This window comes from Stenella coeruleoalba, assembly GCF_951394435.1.
Source record: "Stenella coeruleoalba genome assembly, chromosome: X".
Classification (NCBI taxonomy): domain Eukaryota; kingdom Metazoa; phylum Chordata; class Mammalia; order Artiodactyla; family Delphinidae; genus Stenella; species Stenella coeruleoalba.
The window spans coordinates 123219895-123243832 of NC_137152.1; the positions used below are offsets into that span (position 1 = coordinate 123219895).

The 23938-nt window shown below is 37.8% G+C and overlaps 1 protein-coding gene across 1 annotated transcript; it reads left to right on the forward strand.

Moving 5' to 3' along the window:
* On the forward strand, positions 1–18444 carry LOC307180694 (protein eva-1 homolog C-like; the record flags this gene model as incomplete). The annotated part of the gene is made up of 6 exons (XM_079911060.1): positions 1–136; positions 5294–5493; positions 6749–6872; positions 7330–7482; positions 9453–9596; positions 18065–18444. The coding sequence occupies 6 exons, from the start codon at positions 1–3 to the stop codon at positions 18442–18444; spliced, it is 1137 nt and encodes a 378-aa protein (XP_079767186.1).
* Between the last annotated feature and the right edge of the window lie 5494 nt (positions 18445–23938).

Sequence of the window (23938 nt, forward strand, 5' to 3'; positions counted from 1 at the left end):
ATGCGGGCAAGTGAGGAAACACGGCACCAAATGGCTATTCTAGGACAATTTCTGAGATGCACAGGCTTGCATTTTCGATCAGTGCTGAGTTGTCTCTATTTGGCAGTTGTGCTGGAAGCAGTCCCAGAGTTTTCAGGTGAGTTGATACTTTCTGATGCTCTCTTTTCTTTTGGTACTAGGATAGTCTCCACCCCTACCCACCACACGTTTAGTTATTACTGTTACTAGTTATTACATTTAGTTATTTTGGTATTACTCATTACTGTTGTGGAATGAGTATAGAAAACATCTGTGAGTTGATACATCCTAATATCATCTGATCAGCACCAGTGAAGAGGAAGGGAGCTGCACTGAGCCAAAGTATTCTTAGAGCACAGAGAATGAAGCTGATTTTGGAGTGAAATGTAAGGGAGAATAAGAAAATTGATGTGAGAAGATAGAAGATGAGATTTTCCTCATTATAAACCCAAGAGATGCACTTGAAAAAAACTCCACTTTCCCAAGCATTTCTTGCTGTTCTGCGGACATGAGAGTCTTGTGTTTATATGCAGAAGGAAATTGTATGCTGTCAGGGAACTGCTAAAGCAAGAAAAGGAAGTCAAGAATAACTGGCCTATGAAGTCTTCTGAGAGAGATACCAAATACCTCTTTTCTGCAGAGGTCTGAATATTATTTGGCTTTTGTGAATGTTTCAGAGTTAGGCTTCTTCCTGTTGATACTGAAACTATCCCCAGAGCCCAGGTTATAGAAAAATTACTTCAGAGAAAGAAATGGGTTCAAGATTAAATACTTTCCTGGAGAACAGAAAAATGGAGTCTTCACCAGCAGAGCAAAGTAGATCCTTAACACAATTACCTTAATGATTTAGGCCAGATGTCTTGTCAGCGGGAGACAGACTGTATCAGATTTGGAGGATTTTATGCCTATATTAACAAAATTCACTACAAATATATCTTTCCATTTGGTTTATGTAGCCACAGCTCTTGACAGCCCTTCCCTCTGCTTCCCTCCAGAGGACTCTTGGGGACATTACATAAAGTGACACTGGTGAACATCAGCCCTGGCCTAAGTGTCAGGAAAATGTATTCTTTCCTTGCTATATAGATAGGGAAACTGTGGTTGACTCTGGGGACAAGTAAGTGGAAAAGCCAAATCCACTCTTTTAAACAATATGATGATTTGTATTATTCACAGCATCACTAGAGCTTGTGAGATAACTAAATTGTTAACTGTTCTTCAGTTTATTCTGAAGCAAGATGGTGGCTCATGATTTAATGTTGGAAACTTATTGTTACTGTTATTTAGTTGAGTCAAGAGTTTAAATGCCACATTTAATGCTACTATCTTTTTAAATTTGTTTCATTTTTGAGGATTGTATTTTTGTTGTCGTTGAAAGTATAATAAGGTTCTTGTTCCAACTCTAGAAAATACGATCATAACTCAAAGCCACTAGGATCCAGAGCCAAACTCATACTCTTATTATTACCTTTTCGTAGAAGAGTAACTTCAGACAGAGAGAGATTAAGTAATTGAGGGAGAAAGGAAAGAGGAGGTCAGTGCTCAAGATCTAGTACCAAGTAGCAGATGTGAGGAGGGGGCATCAGGGTATAAATAAGAGATGAGTTGAGGGTTCTGCACCTGAGAAGTTCAGAAATTGGTCAAGAGGTAGAGAGCACAAAGGATGGAGGGTACCAGTTCACCAAAGAGGATGTGAGGAATTGAAAGCTTCTGTCTCTTCTGACTGGGGAGTTGTTTACATTTTGCAAGGACAGGATTGTTAGATTCCATGCCTGTGTGGGATTCCACCTTCTCCCCTCAGGCCCTCCCTGTTGGGTAGGTCATAGATGAACTATTTTCCATATTTTCTCAGTAAAAGGCTACATTGTACTCTGGAACAGATTTCAGGTAGGGTATGAGATTCTGTGAACTTGTATACCTTTCCCATTAAGTCATAGGCTGATACCTTTCCTATTAGATCATATATCAGAATTGGCTTTAATGACAAGTGATTCTAAGATCCCTACATTACATGATCTGATCCTCATCAGAGTATATATGTTCTGGTCATTTGAATGGGTATAGGTGTGGAGAGTGTAACAGGAAATTAAAATAAGCTAAATGTACCAATAAAAGTTGAAGATGAGTGGTTGTGCATGAATCCAAGAGCAGAAGGCAACAGTGTAAAGTCAAAAGCCTAGATTTGAGTTCTAGCTCCATAACATATTTTTTTATTTCTTATCAATTTCACCTGTTGATTCTCTCTGTATTCTGAAAGTATTTCTCATACTAGTTCTTCTTGTAATATATGTGATTTTCTGTAATGATGACTTATCTTTGCTGCTTATGTTGGTTTAATCTGTAATCATCTTCTTTCCTTACCTTCTCTCCCTAATCCACTTACTTCTTAGTTTCTTAACTTTCTTATTTGCTCCATTTTTAATTTGTGCATTCTCATGTGCATGTCTTTCATCAGCTCAGGAACGTTTTTCTTCCAGCTTTAAATTTGTTTATTTCTTCTGCTTGTTCAGTAGTAGGCTATTCCTCAAAAAACATCAAATATCAACATATTAGCTTACCATTGTCTGCAAAAGATTATCTAGTTCATCTTTATCAACAATTTGATCTTATACACCAATGCATTGTTCTTGAATTATTTAAGACTCATTTTTTTCATCCATAAAGTAGATATTATGCCAACCTTATTTTATGAATCTCCTTTCCACCCAACTTTGTTCTCTCCTTGTGATGTCCTACTACTATTGTAAACAGGACTCTTTTGTGGAAAAAAAAAACTCAGAAAGTTTATTCTGTATTTTTTAGATTATTATTATTATTTTTTTGCGGTATGCGGGCCTCTCACTGCTGTGGCCTCTCCCGCCACGGAGCACAGGCTCCAGATGCACAGGCCCAGCAGCCACGGCCCACGGGCCCAGCCACTCCGCAGCACGCGGGATCCTCCTGGACCGGGGCACAAACCCACGCCCCCCGCATCGGCAGGCGGACTCTCAACCACTGTGCCACCAGGGAAGCCCGTGTAGATTACTTTGTAAGATATGCTCTTTTTCTGAGTTAACTAGCTGCTCTTCCTTTCTCTTGTTCTTCATTAATTTTTAACTTAAACTTCACATTAGTTGCTTTTTTCTTTGTTCAATTTCAGGAAATATTGAGATTTGTCCTGATTGTCTTTAGCTAGAGTGAGTTAACTACCTTTAGTTCTGCTCTATGTCTGCTTGCATCTTAGTCTACTCTACTTTTGATATCTACAGTGATATTTTAGCTTGACTAGAATTCTAACAGTTTTCAGTTCACATTACTCTACACTACTGATATGACTGCTTTATCCTGGACAAAAGTCCAGGACCGAATGTCTTCACTGGAGAATTCTACCAAACATACAAAGAATTTACACCCATCCTTCTCAAACTATTCCAAAAAAATGGAAGAGTAGGGCACACTCCCAAATTCATTCTATGAAGCCACCATCATCCTGATACCAAAATCAGACAAAGACATTACCAAATAAGAAAATTACAGACAAATATCTTTGATGAATATAGATGCAAAAATCCTCAGCAAAGTATTAGCAAACTGAATCCAAGGAGATATATAAGGATCATACAACATGATCAAGTTGGATTCATTCCATGGTCACAAGGATGGTTCAACATACAGAAATCAAATAGTGTGATACACCACATTAACAAAAGAGAAGACAAAAGCCACACGATCAACTCAATAGACCCAGAAAAAGCATTTGACAAAATTCAACATCCATTCATGATAAAAAAAACTCTCACCAAAGTGGGTATAGAGGGAACATATCTCAACATAACAAAAGGCATTTATGACAACGCCACATAATACTCCATGGGGAAAAGCTGAAAGCCTTCCTGCTAAATTCAGGAATAAGACAAGGATGCCCACTCTCACCACTTCTATTCAACATAGCATTTGAAGCCTTAGACAAGCAATCAGACAAGAAGAAGAAATTAAAGTTATCCAAATTGGAAGGGAAGAAGTAAAAATGTCATTATTTGCAAATAACATGATACTGCATATAGAGAACCCTAAAGTATCCACACAAAAACTGTTAGAACTAATAAATGAATTCAACAAGGTAGCGGATACAAGATTAATGTACAAAAATCTCTTGCATTTCTTTAATAATGAGATAGAAATAAAAAGTAAAAAAACAATTTCATTTAAAAACACGTACAGGGCTTCCCTGGTGGCACAGTGGTTGAGTCCGCCTGCCAATGCAGGGGACACGGGCTCGTGCCCCGGTCCGGGAAGATCCCACATGCCGTGGGGTAGCTGGGCCCGTGAGCCATGGCTGCTGAACCTGCGCATCCGGAGCCTGTGCTCCGCGATGGGAGAGGCCCACAACAGTGAGAGGCCGCGTACCGCAAAAAAAAAACAAAACAAAACAAAAACAAAAACAAAAAAACACGTACAAGAAAATAAAATACTTAAGAATAAACCTAGCCAAGGCGGTGAAAGACCTTTACACTGAGAAAGTATAAAACATTGATAAAGGAAATTGAAGATGATTCAAAGAAATGGAAACATCTCACTTGGGGTTGGGAAAACTGCTGCCACTCACACACAAAAAATGGGGCTTCTGTTAGTAAATAAAGGGAAAAATAAATACTGTGTATTTCATTAAAAGTGTCTGATGCAGGCTGATAAGACTTGAGACCATGGAATAGTATCCTGGGTTTCAAAATAGAAGAAAAGAGTAACTGCCAGAAACTACATTGTACTCTATTTTGTTCAGACTCATCTGATATTGTTTCCAGCACCTTAAGAAGTTTATTGTCAAACTAGACAGGATTCATAAGAGATTTCCACGTATGGTGAGGCGTTTGAAAACCATTTAGAAAGAAGAAAAGTTGAGAAAATTTGGTTTGTGATCCAAGAAAGTCCAAGGAAGTCACTGTGCTTAAACATCTAAGGAAGCATCACGGGAAAGCGGGTTCAGTCCTGTTCTATGTAACTCCACGTAATAGAAGTAGGATCATTAAATAGAAGTTGCAGCAGGCAGGCCAGGGTTTCAGTCAACATGCGAAAACACTTTAACAGAACTATCCAACAACCATGTTTCAAATTCCCTGTTACTAAAAGGTGTTTAAGCAGATGCCAGAGGACCAATTGCTGGGATTCTGTAAAAGATATTCAGGGACTGTGTGGCGGGCTAGCCAAGATGAAATTGGAGGTCCTTCACCCTACACAAAGTCGTTTGGGAGTTATACAGTATTTTGCTCCATTGTCTATATCTCTAAAGTTCCCTCAGGCTACCTAAAGAAAGTCCTGAAGAACCATACAGCTCATGCCTGTGAAGGAGAGAAACTGGGAATCACTTGCCCACAAAAGACATCTATCAGCATCCTTTCTGCTTTTTATGGTCGTAAAGTTCCTGGTGAAAACTTTTGTCCAACTCTGACTGGTAAGACCAGTGAAAATGCCACCTGTGTGTCAGTCACAGCTAGACAGGTAAGATCCAACTTCTCAGAAAGCAAGGGCCCCGGTAACTTTGCGTTCAAAAGGAAACCTATCTAATTTTATTTGAGAAAATAGTAGATTAGATATGTAATTACCAGGGAAATGTGAGTAAGATGGAAAAGAAAACTTAATCATAGATGGCTTGACTACAGCATTTAGATTGGAAGAGTTTTGATTTTAGTTACGTAATCTTAATTTGACCATTTCCCTTCCTCTCTCCCCTTTAATACACATAACCACGTGAAGTAGGAACTATCTTTAAATATCATTTTATAGATGAGGAAACTGACGATCAGATAGGTGAACTGATTCTCCCAAGGTTACACAGCTATTCAGTGATAGAGGTTATTGGTGACCTAGATAGAGCTGGATTAAGGTATCTATCATTTAGGAAGCTTCCTAGGAGCGCAGTATCTAATAGAAGCTAAAATATACCTGGAATCAATTGAGAACATTATAGTTCTCCCTAGAGGCTAATATATAAGCAGCTTCCTGACTGACATCATTTAATCCTCATCTGCTTGAGAGAATACACTCTCCATCTTTACTTTCTTGGTAGCAATTCACTTAATCTTATTCCTGCCACCACTAACTCCACTGAAGTCACCATTGATCCTCATGAAGTTACCTTTGATGGATACTTTTATGTTTTAATCTAATGTGACTTCTTGGTGTCATTTGACATAGTCTACCATTCCACCTTTCTTTAAACACTCAGTTCCTTTGGTTCTCATGATACCATGCTCTCTTGTTTTTTTTCTCACCTTTAAGTGCTGCCTCTCTCATTCCCATTTTAACTAACCACAATAATTGTTCGGCTACCTGGTGTTTTTAACCATTTCCAGAACCAGAGAGTATTCAACTTGTCCATATATTAAAAGCTTTCATTTCTGTATAAATTAGATCTGAAAATAGCCTTTTGCTTACTTGTGCCAGGAATTCGTATCTCTATTTAACATACAAAGAAATACAATTTCACAGAGGCAATTTGTTGATAATCACATAACAAGTAAGTAACAGAGCTGTAATTCAAGGCCTTAGTGTTTATGTCTAATCCATAACTATATATACATTCTCTTCTAAGAGTTCAGTAAATAGAATGTCTAGATGTCAGGGGAAAAAGAAACATTTTATTGGAAAGTTAAAGAATTTAACTTTTTTAAATTTTGTAAAATTCATTAGTGGAAATAACACATTGATGTGAACTTTTATTCAGTAATTTCTCTCTCTTTTCCTTCCTCACAAGAAACTCCTGGATGAGTGCAAGGACCAACGCTGGTGTCAGATATCTGTGAATAGTCAAATGTTTGGACAAGATCCATGTCCTGGCACATACAAGTATCTTGTAGTATCTTATAAATGTAGACCAGGCAAGTTTCACAGCGGTATTTAAAATCAAGAGGGAATTTACCAAAAAGGATGGGACCTACATAGTTTGTGGGCTCATTTCTAAGTGCAATTTCTGTTTTCATGCTTAGCAATTTAAAAAGCACTGCATAATACCTTAAGCTGTATAACCCAGAAACACAAAATACTTCTTGGTGACAGAGGCTTACTTCTATTCTATAATTAAAGAAAGATTTGAAATTTACCTAAAAGTAAGAGCTTTAACCCTCCTCTTATTTAAAAATTTTTCATGGAATCCCAAATTTGGGTTGTAATCCTTCTGATAGCCGATTTCTACAAGTTCAGATGACTCTATTATGTATTTCTCCTCATTTTAAGGAGGCTTAAACTATCAATGCTTCAAAACAGTTTAAAAATATAAATGTTGGAATGTAATACTGAATTTGAAAGGGAATCTAAAGTATCAACCTTGTTTCCTAGTGAACTACCGAATAAAGACAGTATGTGAGAATGGGACGCTGAGGCTTCGGTGCAGAAATAAATCTGTCTTGACAATTTTCTCTGCAAATTATGGCAAATTCATGGAAGGAAAACAAGAATGTGATGTAATGAATAAAAATGGACCTGTCATAGGTATGTTGGAAATAGAAGACACACAAATCTACAACAGACTTTTCCAAATTCTCTGTTCAACATTAGTGACTTACTGAACTTTAAATAATGGACTAATATATTCCAGATCACTATGATATCCAACATATAAGCAATGTTATGAGACTAGCATTGAATATATAACATGTACATTCTCAGCTGGTTCAAAACTATATTATGAGCAAGAGTATAATCTTGATCAGCTAGCTCAGGGCCACAGAAATGTTGGTTTTGAAAGCTATGCCTTATATGTTTTGCAGAGACAGTGTGGGTGTAAGACAATGCTTAGTTTTAAAATGTGCAAACTCAGTAGCCTCTGCCTACTCCAATTTATTCTGAAGTGTATGCCATAGAAAAAATTAACATTCTTAAGAATTTAATTGGAAAGCCCAGTTACATTGACATTCTCAGTTAATAATGCAACATTGTATCACATTATTGCTGAAGTGCGCTGAAACTTTAGTATCAATAAATGGGCTCTGTGTGCAATTTCCAGGGCCATAATTTCTGTCTTTGGCCTATACTGCTCTCATTTTCAGTGATGCTGCTCTGTGATTATTGTTGCATTGTGTTGCTTCCTGGTATATTCATGGTTCTGTAGAAGGCATGTTTCTTGAACGCTTCAGGTCAAAAAGCTTTGAATAACCTTTGTTGATTTGCATAAACCTTGGCATAGTTCAGGGCAAAATCTTCATAAACCTATTCCCTATTACACAGGATTATGCACAGGATTATTTAGTTTACCTCTGGTCCAGCGATTCTCAATCAGAGGTGATTTTAACCTCTTTCCCAAAGACACTGTGTCTGGAAACATGTTTGGTTCTCACAACTGGGGGCAGTTGTTACTGACATCTAGTGGGTAGAGGTCAAGGATGCTGTTAAACATTGTACAATGCCCAAGACAGCCCCCTACAACTAAGAATTATCCAGCCCTAAAAGTCAATAGTCCCAAGGTTGAGAAACTCTGCTCTAGTGATAGAGCATAAGATACCTCTGACCTGGCTCCCTCATCTACACTTCGATTCCTTCTTCCATAAGAGACAGAAGAAAATTAATATTTAAAAATGTTAGCCATAAGCATTTTCCGAGTCACTAGTCAGTACTAATATCTTTAATTGCTAAATACATATAGATACTGAAAATCTAAAATAATACACTGCAAACTCTATATTCAGAGCAGTAAAAAGAATTTGAGCTGGTAGGAGCTTGGAGAAAATTAGAATCTTTAAAACCCTTGGCAAACAAAAATTGTATTGCATGTTTTCAAGTACAAAAATCACAAGAGTTTCTTTCATGCATTTCGGAGGAGAGAAAACCTAAGACTAGGCACTATTTGATATTTTCCAAGAACCTGGGAGGTCCTATGGTTTTGCTTCCTAGGGAAGATAAGCCAAGATGCTGGCTTCTCTCTAAGCCAAAAGACAATTCTGGACCTGGTGTTGTGTTAAAGCCCGGCAGTATGATGTGACAGAGAAAAAAAAGCAAGATTACTCTTTCCATCCAAGAATAATGTGCATTTGTTGCTGTTGCCCAGCATCTATTTTCCCGTCCTACCAACATCCTGAATTTCCTATTAGGAAATTATTAACATCGACTATAGTCTAATGGGACAATACTATTCACTAGTCAAGGAGTGGGCATGCTAGCCAAGTCAGGCCAATCCAGTAGATATTCTTTCCATGATCATTTGTATCTCAAGTAAAGTGACAAAGAGGATAACAGTATCCAGATTCATTTACCCCAGTGGTGATATCCTGAATAGACTGTTTTGACTGCAAGACCATCCTTTTAGTTCTGTTTCCTTGAGACCTCAAAATATTTTGCATTTAAAACAAAAAAAACACTCTCAAGCCTGCATTGCAGAAATACCTATTCTTGTTCTCCTATGCATTCTACGTCTTCTTTTCTTCCCAACTCTCAAATTATTTGTTTGTTTGAATCCTAACCAACAGAGTGCTTAGCTCCTGATGCTCTACAAAGAGTCTTGAGACAGTGCCAAAAGAGAGAAAACTGTACATTGTTTGCAGATACAGCTACTTTTGGTGAACCTTGTTTCCCAGGAGTGAAGAAACAGCTGCAAGTTTCCTACATATGTGGTAAGAAAAACAGGGTATCTCTATCACTTAATAAATTACTGTGAGAAAGCTACAGTATTATAAGTTATATTTTACAATTACAATAATAGCTAAAATCTGTATAGCACTTTTCAGCTTAAAATTTTTTTGACATCCATGTTTCTCACTTGATCATTACAATAATCCTGTGAGGTAGGTATGTATTATTCCCATTCTATAGAAAAGCAAACAGAGGTTCAGAAGGAAGAAGTAACATGTTCAAGGTTATACAGTTATTAAGTGACTTTGATTCCATACCTGTGAGATACTCAGGAGAAAATTATAAGTAAGCAGGTATATATATGCATATGGATCTGAGGGTGAGGCCAGTACTGAAGGTATTAGGAGATGTATCTTTTGGGGATGCTTAGGTACAAGCGGTAGAGGTCAACGTAAGCTGACTGAGCAGAAAAAGAGTTTATTAAAAGGGCAGTGGGTGTCTCAAAGCAGTTATTGAGAAGGATGTATAACCTGGCTCAGCTATACACCAAAGAAAAATGCCCCAAACTGTACTTTGGAACTTTCTGGTAAGAAAAATGCTTATTCCACTAAACAGCTGCTGCCACCAAAGAGAGAAAACTTATGTCTCTAGCTTCCAAGTCAATCTGGCATAGACACGTCTGATTGGGGGAGCCTAGGTCATGTTACAAATCCCTAGTTGTAAGGGAGATTGGGAAAGTCAGTATCTAGAATTTTCATCTCCTATGACAGGAGGTAGATTTTTCTCTGCACAAAACCCCATAATGTGAGTTAATATTGCAGTCACAGAAAGGGGTTAAGGCTTTGAGTAGCCGAAGCGGTTAACATAGCTATCACTCATATATCTTAAAATATGCTTACATTCTCCTTAAAAGGTTAATGATATTTATCCTACTAATATTTATAGAACGGAGACATCTCCAAACAATAAGGTGATCTAGCATGATAACTGTTGTGTATAGTTTGAAGAGAAGAGGGGCTAGAACAAAGTCCAAAGGAATATTAGCCTTAAGATACTTGCAGAGAAAAAGAGATTTCAAAGGGGTCTAAGAAGAGGTAAGTGAAGTATGAAGAAGATGAGAAGAATGTGATGTGAAAGCATAAAGGGTGACTGATGGAAAGGAAGAAGTAATCAACTGTGCCTATAATGTTAAGAGGGACAGTGAGATGAAAACTTAGAGATAGCTCTAAGGGGATGTGAGATCAGAGAAATTTTTATTTTTGATTTAAAATATGTCAACATTTTTCTAAACTGAGAGGAAGGAGCCATTCCATACATCAAAACAATGGCCTCATCTTCTTTGGTTTTTGGCAAATCCTCATTTTGAAATTGCTTCAGTCCAAACTCTTCACTACTTTCCAGTTCAAGAGTCCTTAGTACTTAGTGTACGCTCCTTACTTCTGTGCTTTGAAATTTCATTAGTACATTTATTTCTTCCTCTGTTCTGTGACAATGCCTAGACTATTACCTGATTCAATGCTTAGAATTTATTCCATGGAAATAAATAGGTATGTTAATGCTGTCATTTAAAATTCAGGTTTAACACTAATTTAGTCTCTCACAATATATTATTTTTTTAATGGATGTCTGCCAAATATAAACTTTCTATCCATCCCCACTACATGAACAGTAGCTGCAATTCCCAGGCCAAATTTTCTACTCCTTGATGTTTTGCATTTCAGTGCCTATAAAGCTGCTGCAACAAATGGACCATAGCTCACTGGACCCATTTACACTGTCTGATTATATATATGGTAAGTATCAGAAGACATTCTGCAGAGTAGGACTGCCTACAAGTGAATTAGAAATGGAATAGCTAAATAGTTTTATTTAATACAAAATTTTCTTTTCTTTATCCTTTCCCCCCTTAAAAAACTTGGATCCAAACTGATCTCTTGCAGAATGGCTTCCTATAAAATATCTCTTCCATTCTGACACAGTCATGGGAATTTAATCTAGTCTAGAGTCTTAAGTGCAAAAATAAAGCCTTGTAAAAATAGAATTTAATATTTGAAATGGTACTTTATTGTCTAACTATTGGAAATCTTGCCTAGAATGTCTGACAGTGGAGAGCTTCTTCCATACAGTAGATCCCTTCCATACAAACAATCTCTGGGACTCAGATGTTATATCATAATTAGATATTTAAATTATAGAGTTAAATTATAGAGTTAATATATAATAGCAGAGTCTAAGGTGATTAGTCCAAACTTCATTAATATTTGACTCATTCTCAAATGGCAAACTTCCTCCAAAAAGTTTTCTTTTATTTCATTTTTTGCAGATTTTTGGAGGTATAATTTACATACCATAAAATTCACCCATAGTAAGCATACAATTAGTGATTTTTAGTATATGCACAGAGTTGTGTAACCATTACCACGGTCGTATTTTAGAACATTTTATTACCCCTAAAAGAAATCCTGTACCCAGTAGCAGCTTATATTGGATTCCCAAGAGACCTATTGACTCAAAAATAGTTAAGAATACTGATATATTAGCAGTCCAATGCAGTTTTCAAATGATGTCAAACGCCATAGACCTTTTTGGTGAAAGTATATGTAGAAGGGTGAATTTTTGAGCAGGTCCCTTATAGATGCTCCTAGATGACTCTGTCACTCCAACATACACAAAGCTGGCCAACAAACTGGGGAGACAGAATAGGTTACCACTCCCTTGAGACACATTTCCCATAGGGTTGACTCACTTCCTATATGGTCGTCAGGAAAAGAAGTATCCCTGCTCCATCTTATACAAATTACTCTCACAAACATGCGTGCATCTTCATTCCTTGAGATCTCTGGCACATGGATGACAATTTTCTTTTCTGTAGTAATGAGTGAAGTGTTCTGTTTGTGACTATTAGATCAATATTATTAATTGTGTTGAGTTTTCACATCCCTCCTTTACTCCTGTAAGTTTTTAAAAAATATTTATTTATTTATTTTTATATTTATTTTTGGCTATGTTGGGTCTTCATTTCTGTGCGAGGGCTTTCTCTAGTTGCGGTGAGCAGGGGCCACTCTTCATTGCGGTGCGCAGGCCTCTCACTATCGCGGCCTCTCTTGTTGTGGAGCACAGGCTCCAGATGCACAGGCTCAGTAGTTGCGGCCCACGGGCCTAGTTGCTCCGTGGCATGTGGGATCTTCCCGGAGCAGGGCTCGAACCCGTGTCCCCTGCATTGGCAGGCAGATCCTCAACCACTGCGCCACCAGGGAAGCCCTGTAAGTTTTTGATTATGGACGTTGAGGCTATGTTATCACTTGCCTAAGATATTACATCATCCTGGTGTATTGACCTTTTATTTGTATGTAGTGACCTTTTAAGTCTTCAGTAAGTTTTATTACCCTAACGTCTATTGTGTTTGATGTTAATATAGTTGCACCAACATTTTTTGGTTTGCATTTTCCTGTTATAGCTTTAAAGTTCCTATTGCTTTCTACATTTCAGGATTGGCATATTTTCATTTTATTCTGATTTTCAAATTTATTTGCATAGAGTTGAGCAAAGTAGACTCACATAGAACTTTTAAACTTTTAATTTTGAAATAACTTCAAACATATAGAAAACTTTTAAGAATAGTACAAAGAACTCACCTAGGTTCTCCATTTAAAAATATTTTTTGTACATCATGCAGGGACTTCCCTGACAGTCCAGTGGTTAAGACTCTGGGCTTCCACTGCAGGGGGCATGAGTTCAATCCCTGGTCAGGGGACTAAGATCCCACATGCTGTGTGGCAAAAAATTTTTTTTTATCACATTTGCTTTGTTATTATATCACCTAACCATCTATCTCTGGGTATATATCCATAATACTATTTTTCTGAACACATTGAGGATATGTTGTAGATTTGATGTCCCAGTATTCTAAAGTAGTTCAGTGTATATCTTTAAAACTACAAGCATCTCTCATTCATAAGCATGGAGCAAAAACCATAACCATTAATCCATACAAAGACATACATACAAACAATTGTATATCCATAAAACTCTTGAAATCTGGGAATTAACACTGACAAAAACCACCATTTAATCCAGATACCCTTTTCAAAAATTTCCAGTTGTTTCAATAATGCTCTTTATAACTATATATTTTTTTCTGATCTAGGATTCAATACATGATCATATGTTGCATTTACGTTTCATGTTTTTAGTTTCAGTGTAGTCTCTTACAATCTGTAACAGTTCCTTGGTCTTTTCTCTCATGATCTTGACATTTTTGAAGAGGCATAGACCCACTGTTTTGTAGAATGTCCATAAGTTCAGATTTGTCTAGTGTTTCCTCATGATTAGATTCATGTTATGCACTTTTGGCAGAAATACCGTAGAAGTGATGTATTTGTCCCATTACTGATCTTTGAAAACTTGGTTAAGGTCATGGGTCCCAGTTTTCTTTACTGTAAATAAATTTTCCCTTTGTAAGTAGTACATATCTTGTAGGGGGATGCTTTATATGAATGTCTTGTTCCTCAACAAACTTTCACTCACTATCAGTCATTTTTGCCTGGAAGAATTATTATTTTGGTTGCAAAATAGTGATTTTCCAATTCTCATTTCTTCTACATTTATTAGTTGTAATTCTTTTTTTTTTGCGGTACGCGGGCCTCTCACTGTTGTGGCTCTCCCGTTGCGGAGCACAGGCTCCGGACGCGCAGGCTCAGCGGCCATGGCTCACGGGCCCAGCCGCTCCGCGGCATGTGGGACCTTCCCGGACCGGGGCACGAACCCGCGTCCCCTAGCATTGGCAGGCGAACTCTCAACCACTGCGCCACCAGGGAAGCCCAGTTGTAATTCATTTTTAAAAAGAGGTTTCCTTTCTCCTCATTTATTAAGATACTTTCATTGGTTTTTAAATGCAGTTCTAGATGTGAATTTCTTTTTATTCACCCTGATTGGCATTCATTGGAATTACTGAATCTGTGGATTTCATCAGTTCTAGAAAATGTAAGCCTTTATTACTTTATAACTTTATATATATATATAACTATATATATAATATATATAATATATATTATATATAAATAATATATATTATATATATAATATATATATATTTAATATATATAATATATAATTTATATATAATATATAACTTATATATATAATATATTATATATTATATATGATATATATATTATATATATAAATTATATATGATATATATATTATATATATAAATTATATATTATATATATAATATATAATTTATATATATAATATATATATAACTTTATAAAGTTATAACTTTATAACTTTATAATAACTATATATTACCTCTGCTCAGTTTTCCTCTCCTCTCCCTCTAAGCCTCTGATTAATCATATAGTAAAGTTTCATACTCTATCCTTCATGTTTTTATCTCTTGTATTTATTTTTTATCTCTCTGCTGCATTCCAAATAATTTCTTCTGGTCTATCTTCCAGTGCTCTAAATTCAGCTGTATCTGATCTGCCATTAAACCTATCAGATTAATTTTAATTAAAATTATTATATTTTTATTTACAGAATTCCTTTTGGTTCTTCTTCAAATCTACTGGGTCATTTTTATGGTTTTTGCTTTATATGCATATTTTCAATCTCTTATTTACATAAAATATATTAAACAATGTTATTTTATATAGTGTTCCTGATAATTCCTTATGCTCCAAATCACTATACTGCTTCTGGATCCTTCAGGAATTAGGAGTAGGTTGGAGTATGAGAGAGGAGTAAGGAGACAGAATGGTTTTAACTGAATAGTGCTGTTGTAATATGGTATTAGTGCCCTGTAGGTGGCAGGTGCCCTAATGTTGGTTGTTTCCCTTTGGGGATCCTTTTGGGATGTTCAATACTGCACTCTTTCCGGACATAAAGATGTACTCTTTGTCTTACCTCTCATGAACCTACACAGCTTTTAAGTTTCATTAGGTCCCATTTGTTTATTTTTGTTTTTATTTCCCTTACTCTAGGAGGTGGGTCAAAAAGGATCTTGCTGTGATTTATGTCATAGAGTGTTCTGCCTATGTTTTCCTCTAAGAGTTTTATAGTGTCTGGCCTTACATTTAGGTCTTTAATCCATTTTGAGTTTATTTTTGTGTATGGTGTTAGGGAGTGTTCTAATTTCATTTTTTACATGTAGCTGTCCAGTTTTCCCAGCACCACTTATTGAAGAGGCTGTCTTTTCTGCATTGTATATTCTTGCCTCCTTTATCTAAAATGAGGTGACCATATGTGCATGGGTTTCTCTCTGGGCTTTCTATGCTGTTCCATTGATCTATATTTCTGTTTTTGTGCCAGTACCATACTGTCTTGATTACTGTATCTTTGTAGTATAGTCTGAAGTCAGGGAGCCTGATTCCTCCAGCTCCGTTTTTCTTTCTCAAGATTGCTTTGGTTATTTGGGGTCATTTGTATTTCCATACAACTTGTAAAATTTTTGTTCTAGTTCTGTGAAAAATGCCATTGGTAATTTGATAGGGATTGCATTGAATCTGTAGATTGCCTTGGGTAGTATAGTCATTTTCACAATATTGATTCTTCCAATCCAAGAACATGGTATACCTCTCCATCTGTTTATGTCCTAGTCACATTCTCTGATGTCCACTCTGGCCCAACGGAAGCAATACACTTTATCTTTCAACCAAAACTTGGGCAGTGAAGGCTGCTCATCGCCAAGTGTATCTCTGCTTTGTTATTTCAAACAACTCCAGCTAGCCTCTTGATTCTGGACTTCTTTTTAAAAAGAGCCCATTACCAATTTCTGTGTCCTTCAAACTCCAGGGGATACAGATAAAGCTTGCTCCAAAATTCTCTTAAATGTTTTACCTCAGTAGTAGTACAAGGTAGGCCTGTAAACTTTTTATCTCAGCACATCCAGCAGGGATGATGTGGGGTTTGAGGTGACACATCCGTACTTTATGAGGGTAAAAATTTCCTCATGTGAAAAAGGATAGTGTATGAAAAGCACTTAACCAGGGAGGGGAAACAGCACTCCGCACACTTTCACCTGATGGAAGATGCTTCAAAGAAATTTGTGCGACCAGCCTCTTTCCACAAGCACTCTCTCATTCTTTTATATAGCCTGGAGATGGATGATTACGAGCTAGAAGTCACAAAACTGTTTCGGAGTCAGCCCTTTAGAAGTCCTGCTCAGATAAATGGTCAACTACCTCTCTTTAATGTGGAGGTACTTGGACCTATTGTTCTCAACAGCAATTCTGTGGCAGGAAAATTCCTATTCTAGTATCCGTTTTTATAGTGTATTTTCTGAGTTTTATCATAATATATCTCATGTTTATAATAAAAAAAAGACAAAGATAAAAAGTTAATCCAACTCTCGGTGGGAAAGAAAGGCTATCTGGTCATTTCATAAAAGATCATAATATTGTGAACATAAAACTGCTCTAAAAAATAAAGTCCTTTAAAAACAAACAAAAGAAAAAAGATAATACTGTATATTTAATGTTATCTGCTTTTTTCCAAGTAAACTCTCAGTAGCAGTTTCCCGTCATAATAAATAAATTTTAGATATCCAAAAAGACAGCTAATTATAGGTAAAGGTCATAAAAAGATAAATTCTTCTTTCTGAGTTGATAGCAAGGGGAGAAATATGTGTCTCTGGTGCACTGCGTTGCATTTAATATGGAACTGGTGTGAAATAAGCACCTTCTTTGAAGGTAGGAATAGGAAGTGGACCATTTTATTCTCTGCACTTTGAACTTTGACAAATGAAAAACGCGTATCCAACTACTATCTTTTGTTTGAGACATTAGGAGAAAACCCCACTAAACCATGCTTGGGCTCCACATTTATAAAGATTAAATAAACACGAAGGCCCAGTCCAATTCTTATTCAATGTCTTAGTCTGCTCAGGCTTCCATAAGAAAATACCATAGACTAGTTGGTTTAAACAACAGAAATTAATTTTCTCACAGATCTGGAGACTAGAAGTTTCAGATCAAGGTGCCAGCATGGTCAGTTTCTGGTGGGAACTCTCTTCCTATACTGTAGACATCTGCCTTCTCACTAGATGTCCTGAAATGGGAAAGAGAGAGAGAGAGAGACAGAGAGGGAGGGACAGAGAGAGACAGAGAGACAGAGACAGACACACAGAGAGAGATCCTTATGTTGTCTCTTGTTATAAGGGCACTAATCCCATCATGAGGGCCCTACCATCATAACCTTATCTAAGCTAATTTTCCAAAGGTTTCATCTCCAAATACCATCACATTGAGGTTAGGGCTTCAAAACATGAATTTGGAGGTAGCTACACAATTTAATCTATAGCATTCAGGAATACAAAACCATCAAGAGACTAAAGAACTGGTTTGTCATTTATTCTTTGTTTGTTTTAGTATTTCTCATATCTGCCCCATTATAGAGTATTCTCAGAAGGATCTACCTTGGCTAAGCGATGAGATCAATAAATACTTGTCTCCTTGAACAACGCCCATGATCCTTATGGGTCACTGGTTTATTGTTTTCCTCACAGGCATCCCTGAGAAAATGGGCCTGTATTTCCTGTGCGGTGTCTCCGGAGGTCTTATCTTTCTATTATGCATCTTTACTCCCAAAGTGACCTTTATCCAGGACTTGAAAGAAGTTTTCTGGTGTATAAATTCCAAGTTGGGCAAGAGAAAGCTACAGGACCAAGAGGAAGAAGAAGATAACCACAACGATGACAGTTCTTCTGGCTCCTCTTTCCATCATTTTACTCACACCTATCCAGCCTCAAATAGCCTGTTTTGCCCTGAACTGACTGCAGTTTTAGAGCGTGCAGCTAAGGAAAGAAACCAAGAAAGAGATGAAATCTGGATAGCCAAAGAACCTAGTCCCTATGCCATTTACAAAGTAAAATCCGCCACAAAATAAAATGACCCAGAATGTGCTATTTACCTGAGTACCAAGTGTAAAGACAGATGATCGTATGTTTTAAATACAGAAATGCCACAAAATACTGGGTAATAGGGATGGAAAAGTATTATTGTTAATACATCAATTTTCAAAGGTCTGATTGAGACCATGAGCTTTCAGGTTACAGCAAGGCCCCATAAGCTATATGACCATACTAAATTTTTTAGAAAGGTCTACAAAAAGGAAAAGAGAAATGAGGTCGTTAGTGTGAAAGTCTGTTAATAAGCAGGGGAGTAAGCCCTGGAATTTTTGGTAGATAGGGAAAGAAATGACAACATATAAGCCTAGGATACTACCTATATCAGTGAGTTCACCTGATGAAAAGATACTTTTAAGCATATATTTAGGATTTTATAAAGGCTCAGAGATGAGGTGGAACAAGCGCTTGACAAGTAGTAACAGGACACGTGAACTTCAAGAGGTCACTCAGTTTCTCCATTTTATAATCTATAAAATATACTTACAATTATGATTGTTTAGAAAATCAAATGGATTATTGTACGTAAAGGTGTTATATAAAATGTAATTTAGGGTGGCAGGAGTTACTATGTTCCAATTGTTGGCACTTTAGAATCTATCTATATTCAAAGGCAAACCAGCAAAAATACTAACCTTATGTGGTACAGTGGATTATTCATTTGTGGATTGTCAGGTGTTAAATACTGCCCATTAAATTGTCCTTTTTAAACAATTCATTCATTTAACATCTCCAAATGCTGGGTATTGGTGATATAAAAATGAATAAGACAGCCCCTGCTCTCAAGGAGTTCACAAATTAGTCAGGGGAAACTGGCTCTTAAACAGAATACGGGGGAAGCATAAGGTGCTAATGTGCAAAGGGCTGAGGTCAGGGAGAAGGCAAAATAATAAAGAATATTAATAACTAAAACACACAGGGTAAAACGGGGTGAGGCTACGATTGAATCTTGTAGGATGACTAAAAGTTTGCTAGGCACACTAGATGGTGGGAACATGGCATTCAAGGAAAAGGAAAAAGCATGTGAAAAGGCACAGAGGCAGGGGCAGGCATGGCACGTTGGGGGAACTGCAAATAATTATATATAAGATAATGTGTAGAATAGTGTGCAGTTTTTAAGGGCCACTCTGGGTTCAGTATGGAGATTCAATTAGGAACAAGGACAAGAGTGAAGGCAGGAACATGTTAGAAAGAATATTTTTAAACCTTTTAGAAATGTTTAGCTAAAATATATATAAATATATTTTAATCTGTAAACTTGTATTGATGTTGACAAATTACCCACAAAAGTTACTCCCGTAAGACAGACACACACCAGTGTATGAATGCTCACTTCTCCACATCTTAACAATGCATACTAAAAAACTAAGGGAATCTACCCCAAATATGCTTCTCACCTTCCCTCCTATAAGCCTGAATTCTTTCTATATCTTTATTTATTGTCTTTTTCACTCATGCCTGAAAGTGTGAAGCACAATTTCTTTTTAAGTCCAGCTCACAATAATTGCAAGAAGTGTGTGTTTATTTCTGCATGTTTTCTTTTTAAAAAATATTTCAGAAATACAAGAGTGTAGATGATAATATAACAAATAACAATCTACTTACCACCAAGTTTTAGCTCTAAAGCTTCACAACAATAGTTGAAGCCCCTGTGTATTCTTCCTTGATCTCATTGCCCTTCATTCCTCCAGTCCTTATTCCCCAGAGGTCATCATCACCTGAATTTGTAATTTATCATCCACACACAGATTTTTATTCTTTTGTTACATATTCATGGATTGCATAATAATATCAGAGTGCTGTTCTGCCTTTAAGAAAACTTCATATAGGGCTTCCCTGGTGGCACAGTGGTTGAGAGTCCGCCTGCCGATGCAGGGGACACGGGTTCGTGCCCCGGTCCGGGAAGATCCTACGTGCCGCGGAGCGGCTGGGCCCGTGAGCCATGGCCGCGGAGCCTGCGCGTCCGGAGCCTGTGCTCCGCAGCGGGAGAGGCCACAACAGTGAGAGGCCCGCGTACCGCAAAAACAAACAAACAAACAAAAGAAACCTTCATATAATTGGTAATATGTTGTACATATCTTTGTGCAGGTTGCAGTTTTCACTTAATCTTATGTTTGGGGAATATGTCCACTTGGGTGATAATGATGATGCAAATTGCTATCAGTTGTGGCAGGATTTATTACCTGTGCAGTGATTAGAAAGATGGTGAAGTCACTAGGCTCATTATGTGTCTAGAGATGTGCTGTCAAATAGGGTAGCTATTTGGCCACATGTGGCTTTTTACATTTAAATGCAAATTGAATGAAATTGAAAATCAGTTTTTCAGTTCCACTAGCCACATTTCAAGTGTTCAAAGCCACATGTGACTAAGGGCTACCATATAGGACAGCACAAATAAGAAACCTCTCCATCATCACAGAAAGTTTCTATTATATACCAAATGGTGGGATTTCTATTATATCCCAACGTAACTCATTTGTTTCACTCCTACAAAAGACAGATGGGTCATGGAAAATGACAGCAGATCATCACAGATTTAATTCGGTGGCAATATCAATTGCAGCTGAGATTTCAGATGTGTTGTGAATTCTGGAGCAAATCGACAACCCACAAAGTTTCTTTTCTCCAGTTCCCCACGATAAGTAAAATCAGAGTAAGTCTGCATTTATAAGGAGTATTAATTTTACTGTCCATCCGTCAGGGCAATGCCAGATCCCTTGTTTTTTGTTGTGAGTTGTGATATATATATATATATAAAATGTCTGCCATAAGGAGGGAGATTAAACTCTGTGGAAATTCTATGGAAAGTCAGGATATTACTTCTTAAGTGAGAGCAAGTTGTTGCACCTCACACTACTTATGATTAAGAAAGAGGCACAATAATTGGTGTGTCTCTTTGGATTTTGAAGACTGTGTACATTGATTTGTATCCTGCTACTTTACCAAATTCATTGATTAGCTCTAGTAGTTTTCTGGTGGCATCTTTAGGATTCTCTATGTACAGTATCATGTCATCTGCAAACAGTGACACTTTTAGTTCTTCTTTTCCGATTTGGATTTTCTTTTTCCAGAATCCTCTAATCTCTCCCTCTTTTCTGACTAGCTCCTTTCCTTTCAGTAAGAAACATGCTCAGGTCCACTGTCCCCTTCTGAAAATCAGTATCCTCGACTGCACGGGTCTCCTCCTCCTCATCTGCCTCACAGTGTCAAACTGTGTGCTTCACTGCAGACTAATCCAGCTGGGCCCTTTCTGGGGACACTTCAGTATCAATATCCTTAGATATTTTTCTCTTTCGTTGGTCAGATGGCCCACAGAATACTCCTCCAGCTGCCGGAATTTTAGGGTCAGAGTTGGAGAGGGCTGGGGGTTTATAGCTTTCAGCGTGCATACCTCCACTTGAGCCCTCTGTTTTCAATATGAGACTCCAGCTGTTGTTCCAGCTGTTGGGAACTCCCAGTCCAGATTGTCTCTGCTTTACCCTCTGCAGAGAATATAACACTTCAGACTTCTGTCAGGGCAGGGAAGGGCCAGACACTCAGTGCAGGCAGGCATCAACTACAGAAAGGGATTTTGAAAAGAATCTACTTCTTACTTTTCAAAAACCCTCATTAGTTTGGTACCCACTCCCCCTTCACCTCCCCTTTCAGAGTTACCTGTTGCAACCTTTGAAGATTCTTGTGAGGAGCAAAGGGGAGTTAGTAAATCAGGTTGTTTTCTGGCTTTTCCCACGAAGGGCTTACAATTCCTAGTTTGTGGACTTCTTAGTTGTCTCTTTTCCTGCTCTTCTAATCTTTTCAAATATCGTTTTATAGTAGTTTCAGTGGGGTTTTGGAAGGTGGTGAAGTTAGATGTGGAAGTATCATTGCAGGCATGGATGTCTCCCTGCCTGCCTCATTCACCCTACACATCTTTGTTATCAAGCCACTCTCCCTAAAACACTCCAGACTCAGCTTTTCTCCTCAGGCTCTCTGATCTCTTCTATGACCTTTCTGCTCTTTCAGCTCTCAGCCCCCGGACCACCTACCCAAAACCAACTTCCTCTCCATAAAGGCCATGCTTGAGGTTCAGGTGCCTTGCCAGTAGTCCTGCAATTCACGACCTGTCTACTCTCTCTGACCCTTAGCATTCCACATACTTTTCCAGCTCTGACTCCCATAACTTTGCTCTTTCTCTCTAAGTAGAATGCTGATTTCTATCAAACACAGAGGCTAACCCTGGTCTCTGCTATTTGTTCAAATACTGATATTGGTGACAATGATAAACTACTAAGTACTGAGTGTTTATTATGTGCTGCTCACTATGGGAGACACTTTATACATATGGCCTCATTTCATTCTTTACCACAGGTTTATCAGATAGACGTCATTTTTTACCCCATTTTGCAGGTTAAGAAACAGAGGCTCAAGGAGAGAAAGTGGCTTCCCAAAATTTGCCAGGCTAGTAAGAGACAGAGGCTGAATTCAAGCCAAGGTTGGTTCAAGTCCATGCTCTTCCTACAACACTATGCTGCCTCAGTCAAGGTATCAGAGAGGGAGCTAGAAAGCAGAAGGTGAGAGGACACTGAGGACCTGAATTGGAGGGAGTTAACCACCACCAATGGGGCAAAGGGTAGACCATAGATAATGATGGGGCTAATACAGAAAAGCCTTCACTGACTTCAAAGATGTGCATAGCATTGACCCTTGTGATCTTCACTTGTGCACACGATAAATTACCATGCTTATCCACCCACATAGAAAAAGTTAGAACACCACTATTAATCAATATAACACACACACACAGCTTAAGACCATGTATCACAATTGTAAGAGATGTTTGATTAGTTTTTGCGAGAAAGGAAGCTTGGATTCTGTTAATCAAGCTAAGACCTCATACTGTTTCATAGTCTGGCACAAAAACAGACACGACAGCGATGAGCCTGATCCACCAAGAAAGTGTGCAGTCATGTTCTGCAAACTCAGTTTAGGGAATCAGGGAAGAATAACAGCAACATGGCAAAGATCTCCATTCAAGATGCTGCAGTAGGTTCCTGCTGTGGCTAGCCTTGTGCTCCACACACACAGCAATGACGGCAAAATACCAAAAGGTAAAATAAAAAAGGAATGGCCAACATACACACAAAAAGGATAATTGCCTCTGTGCGGAAGCAGCAGGCTTTTGCTGCACTGGAAGCAAACAATGGCGTCTAAAAGAACTATGAGCAAGATGGAAGCTCACTGCTTAAAGCCAAGAAGCAGGATGAAATTACCCACCAACCCCTGAATGTAAATCAGGAAAAAAAGAGCTACTACCAAATCTCCCAGCATCTTTGGCTCTGGTGAGCTGCAACCTTGAAGAGGTGAGGACACAGACACAGGCTGACCTCACAACTAGGAGCTGAGCCGAGCCATCAGCTGGCTCTGTGAGTGGATCTTCAATATGCCCAAGAGCTTCCTGGGGCAGTGATGTGAATAGGTCCTGTAAGGTCCTTTTTT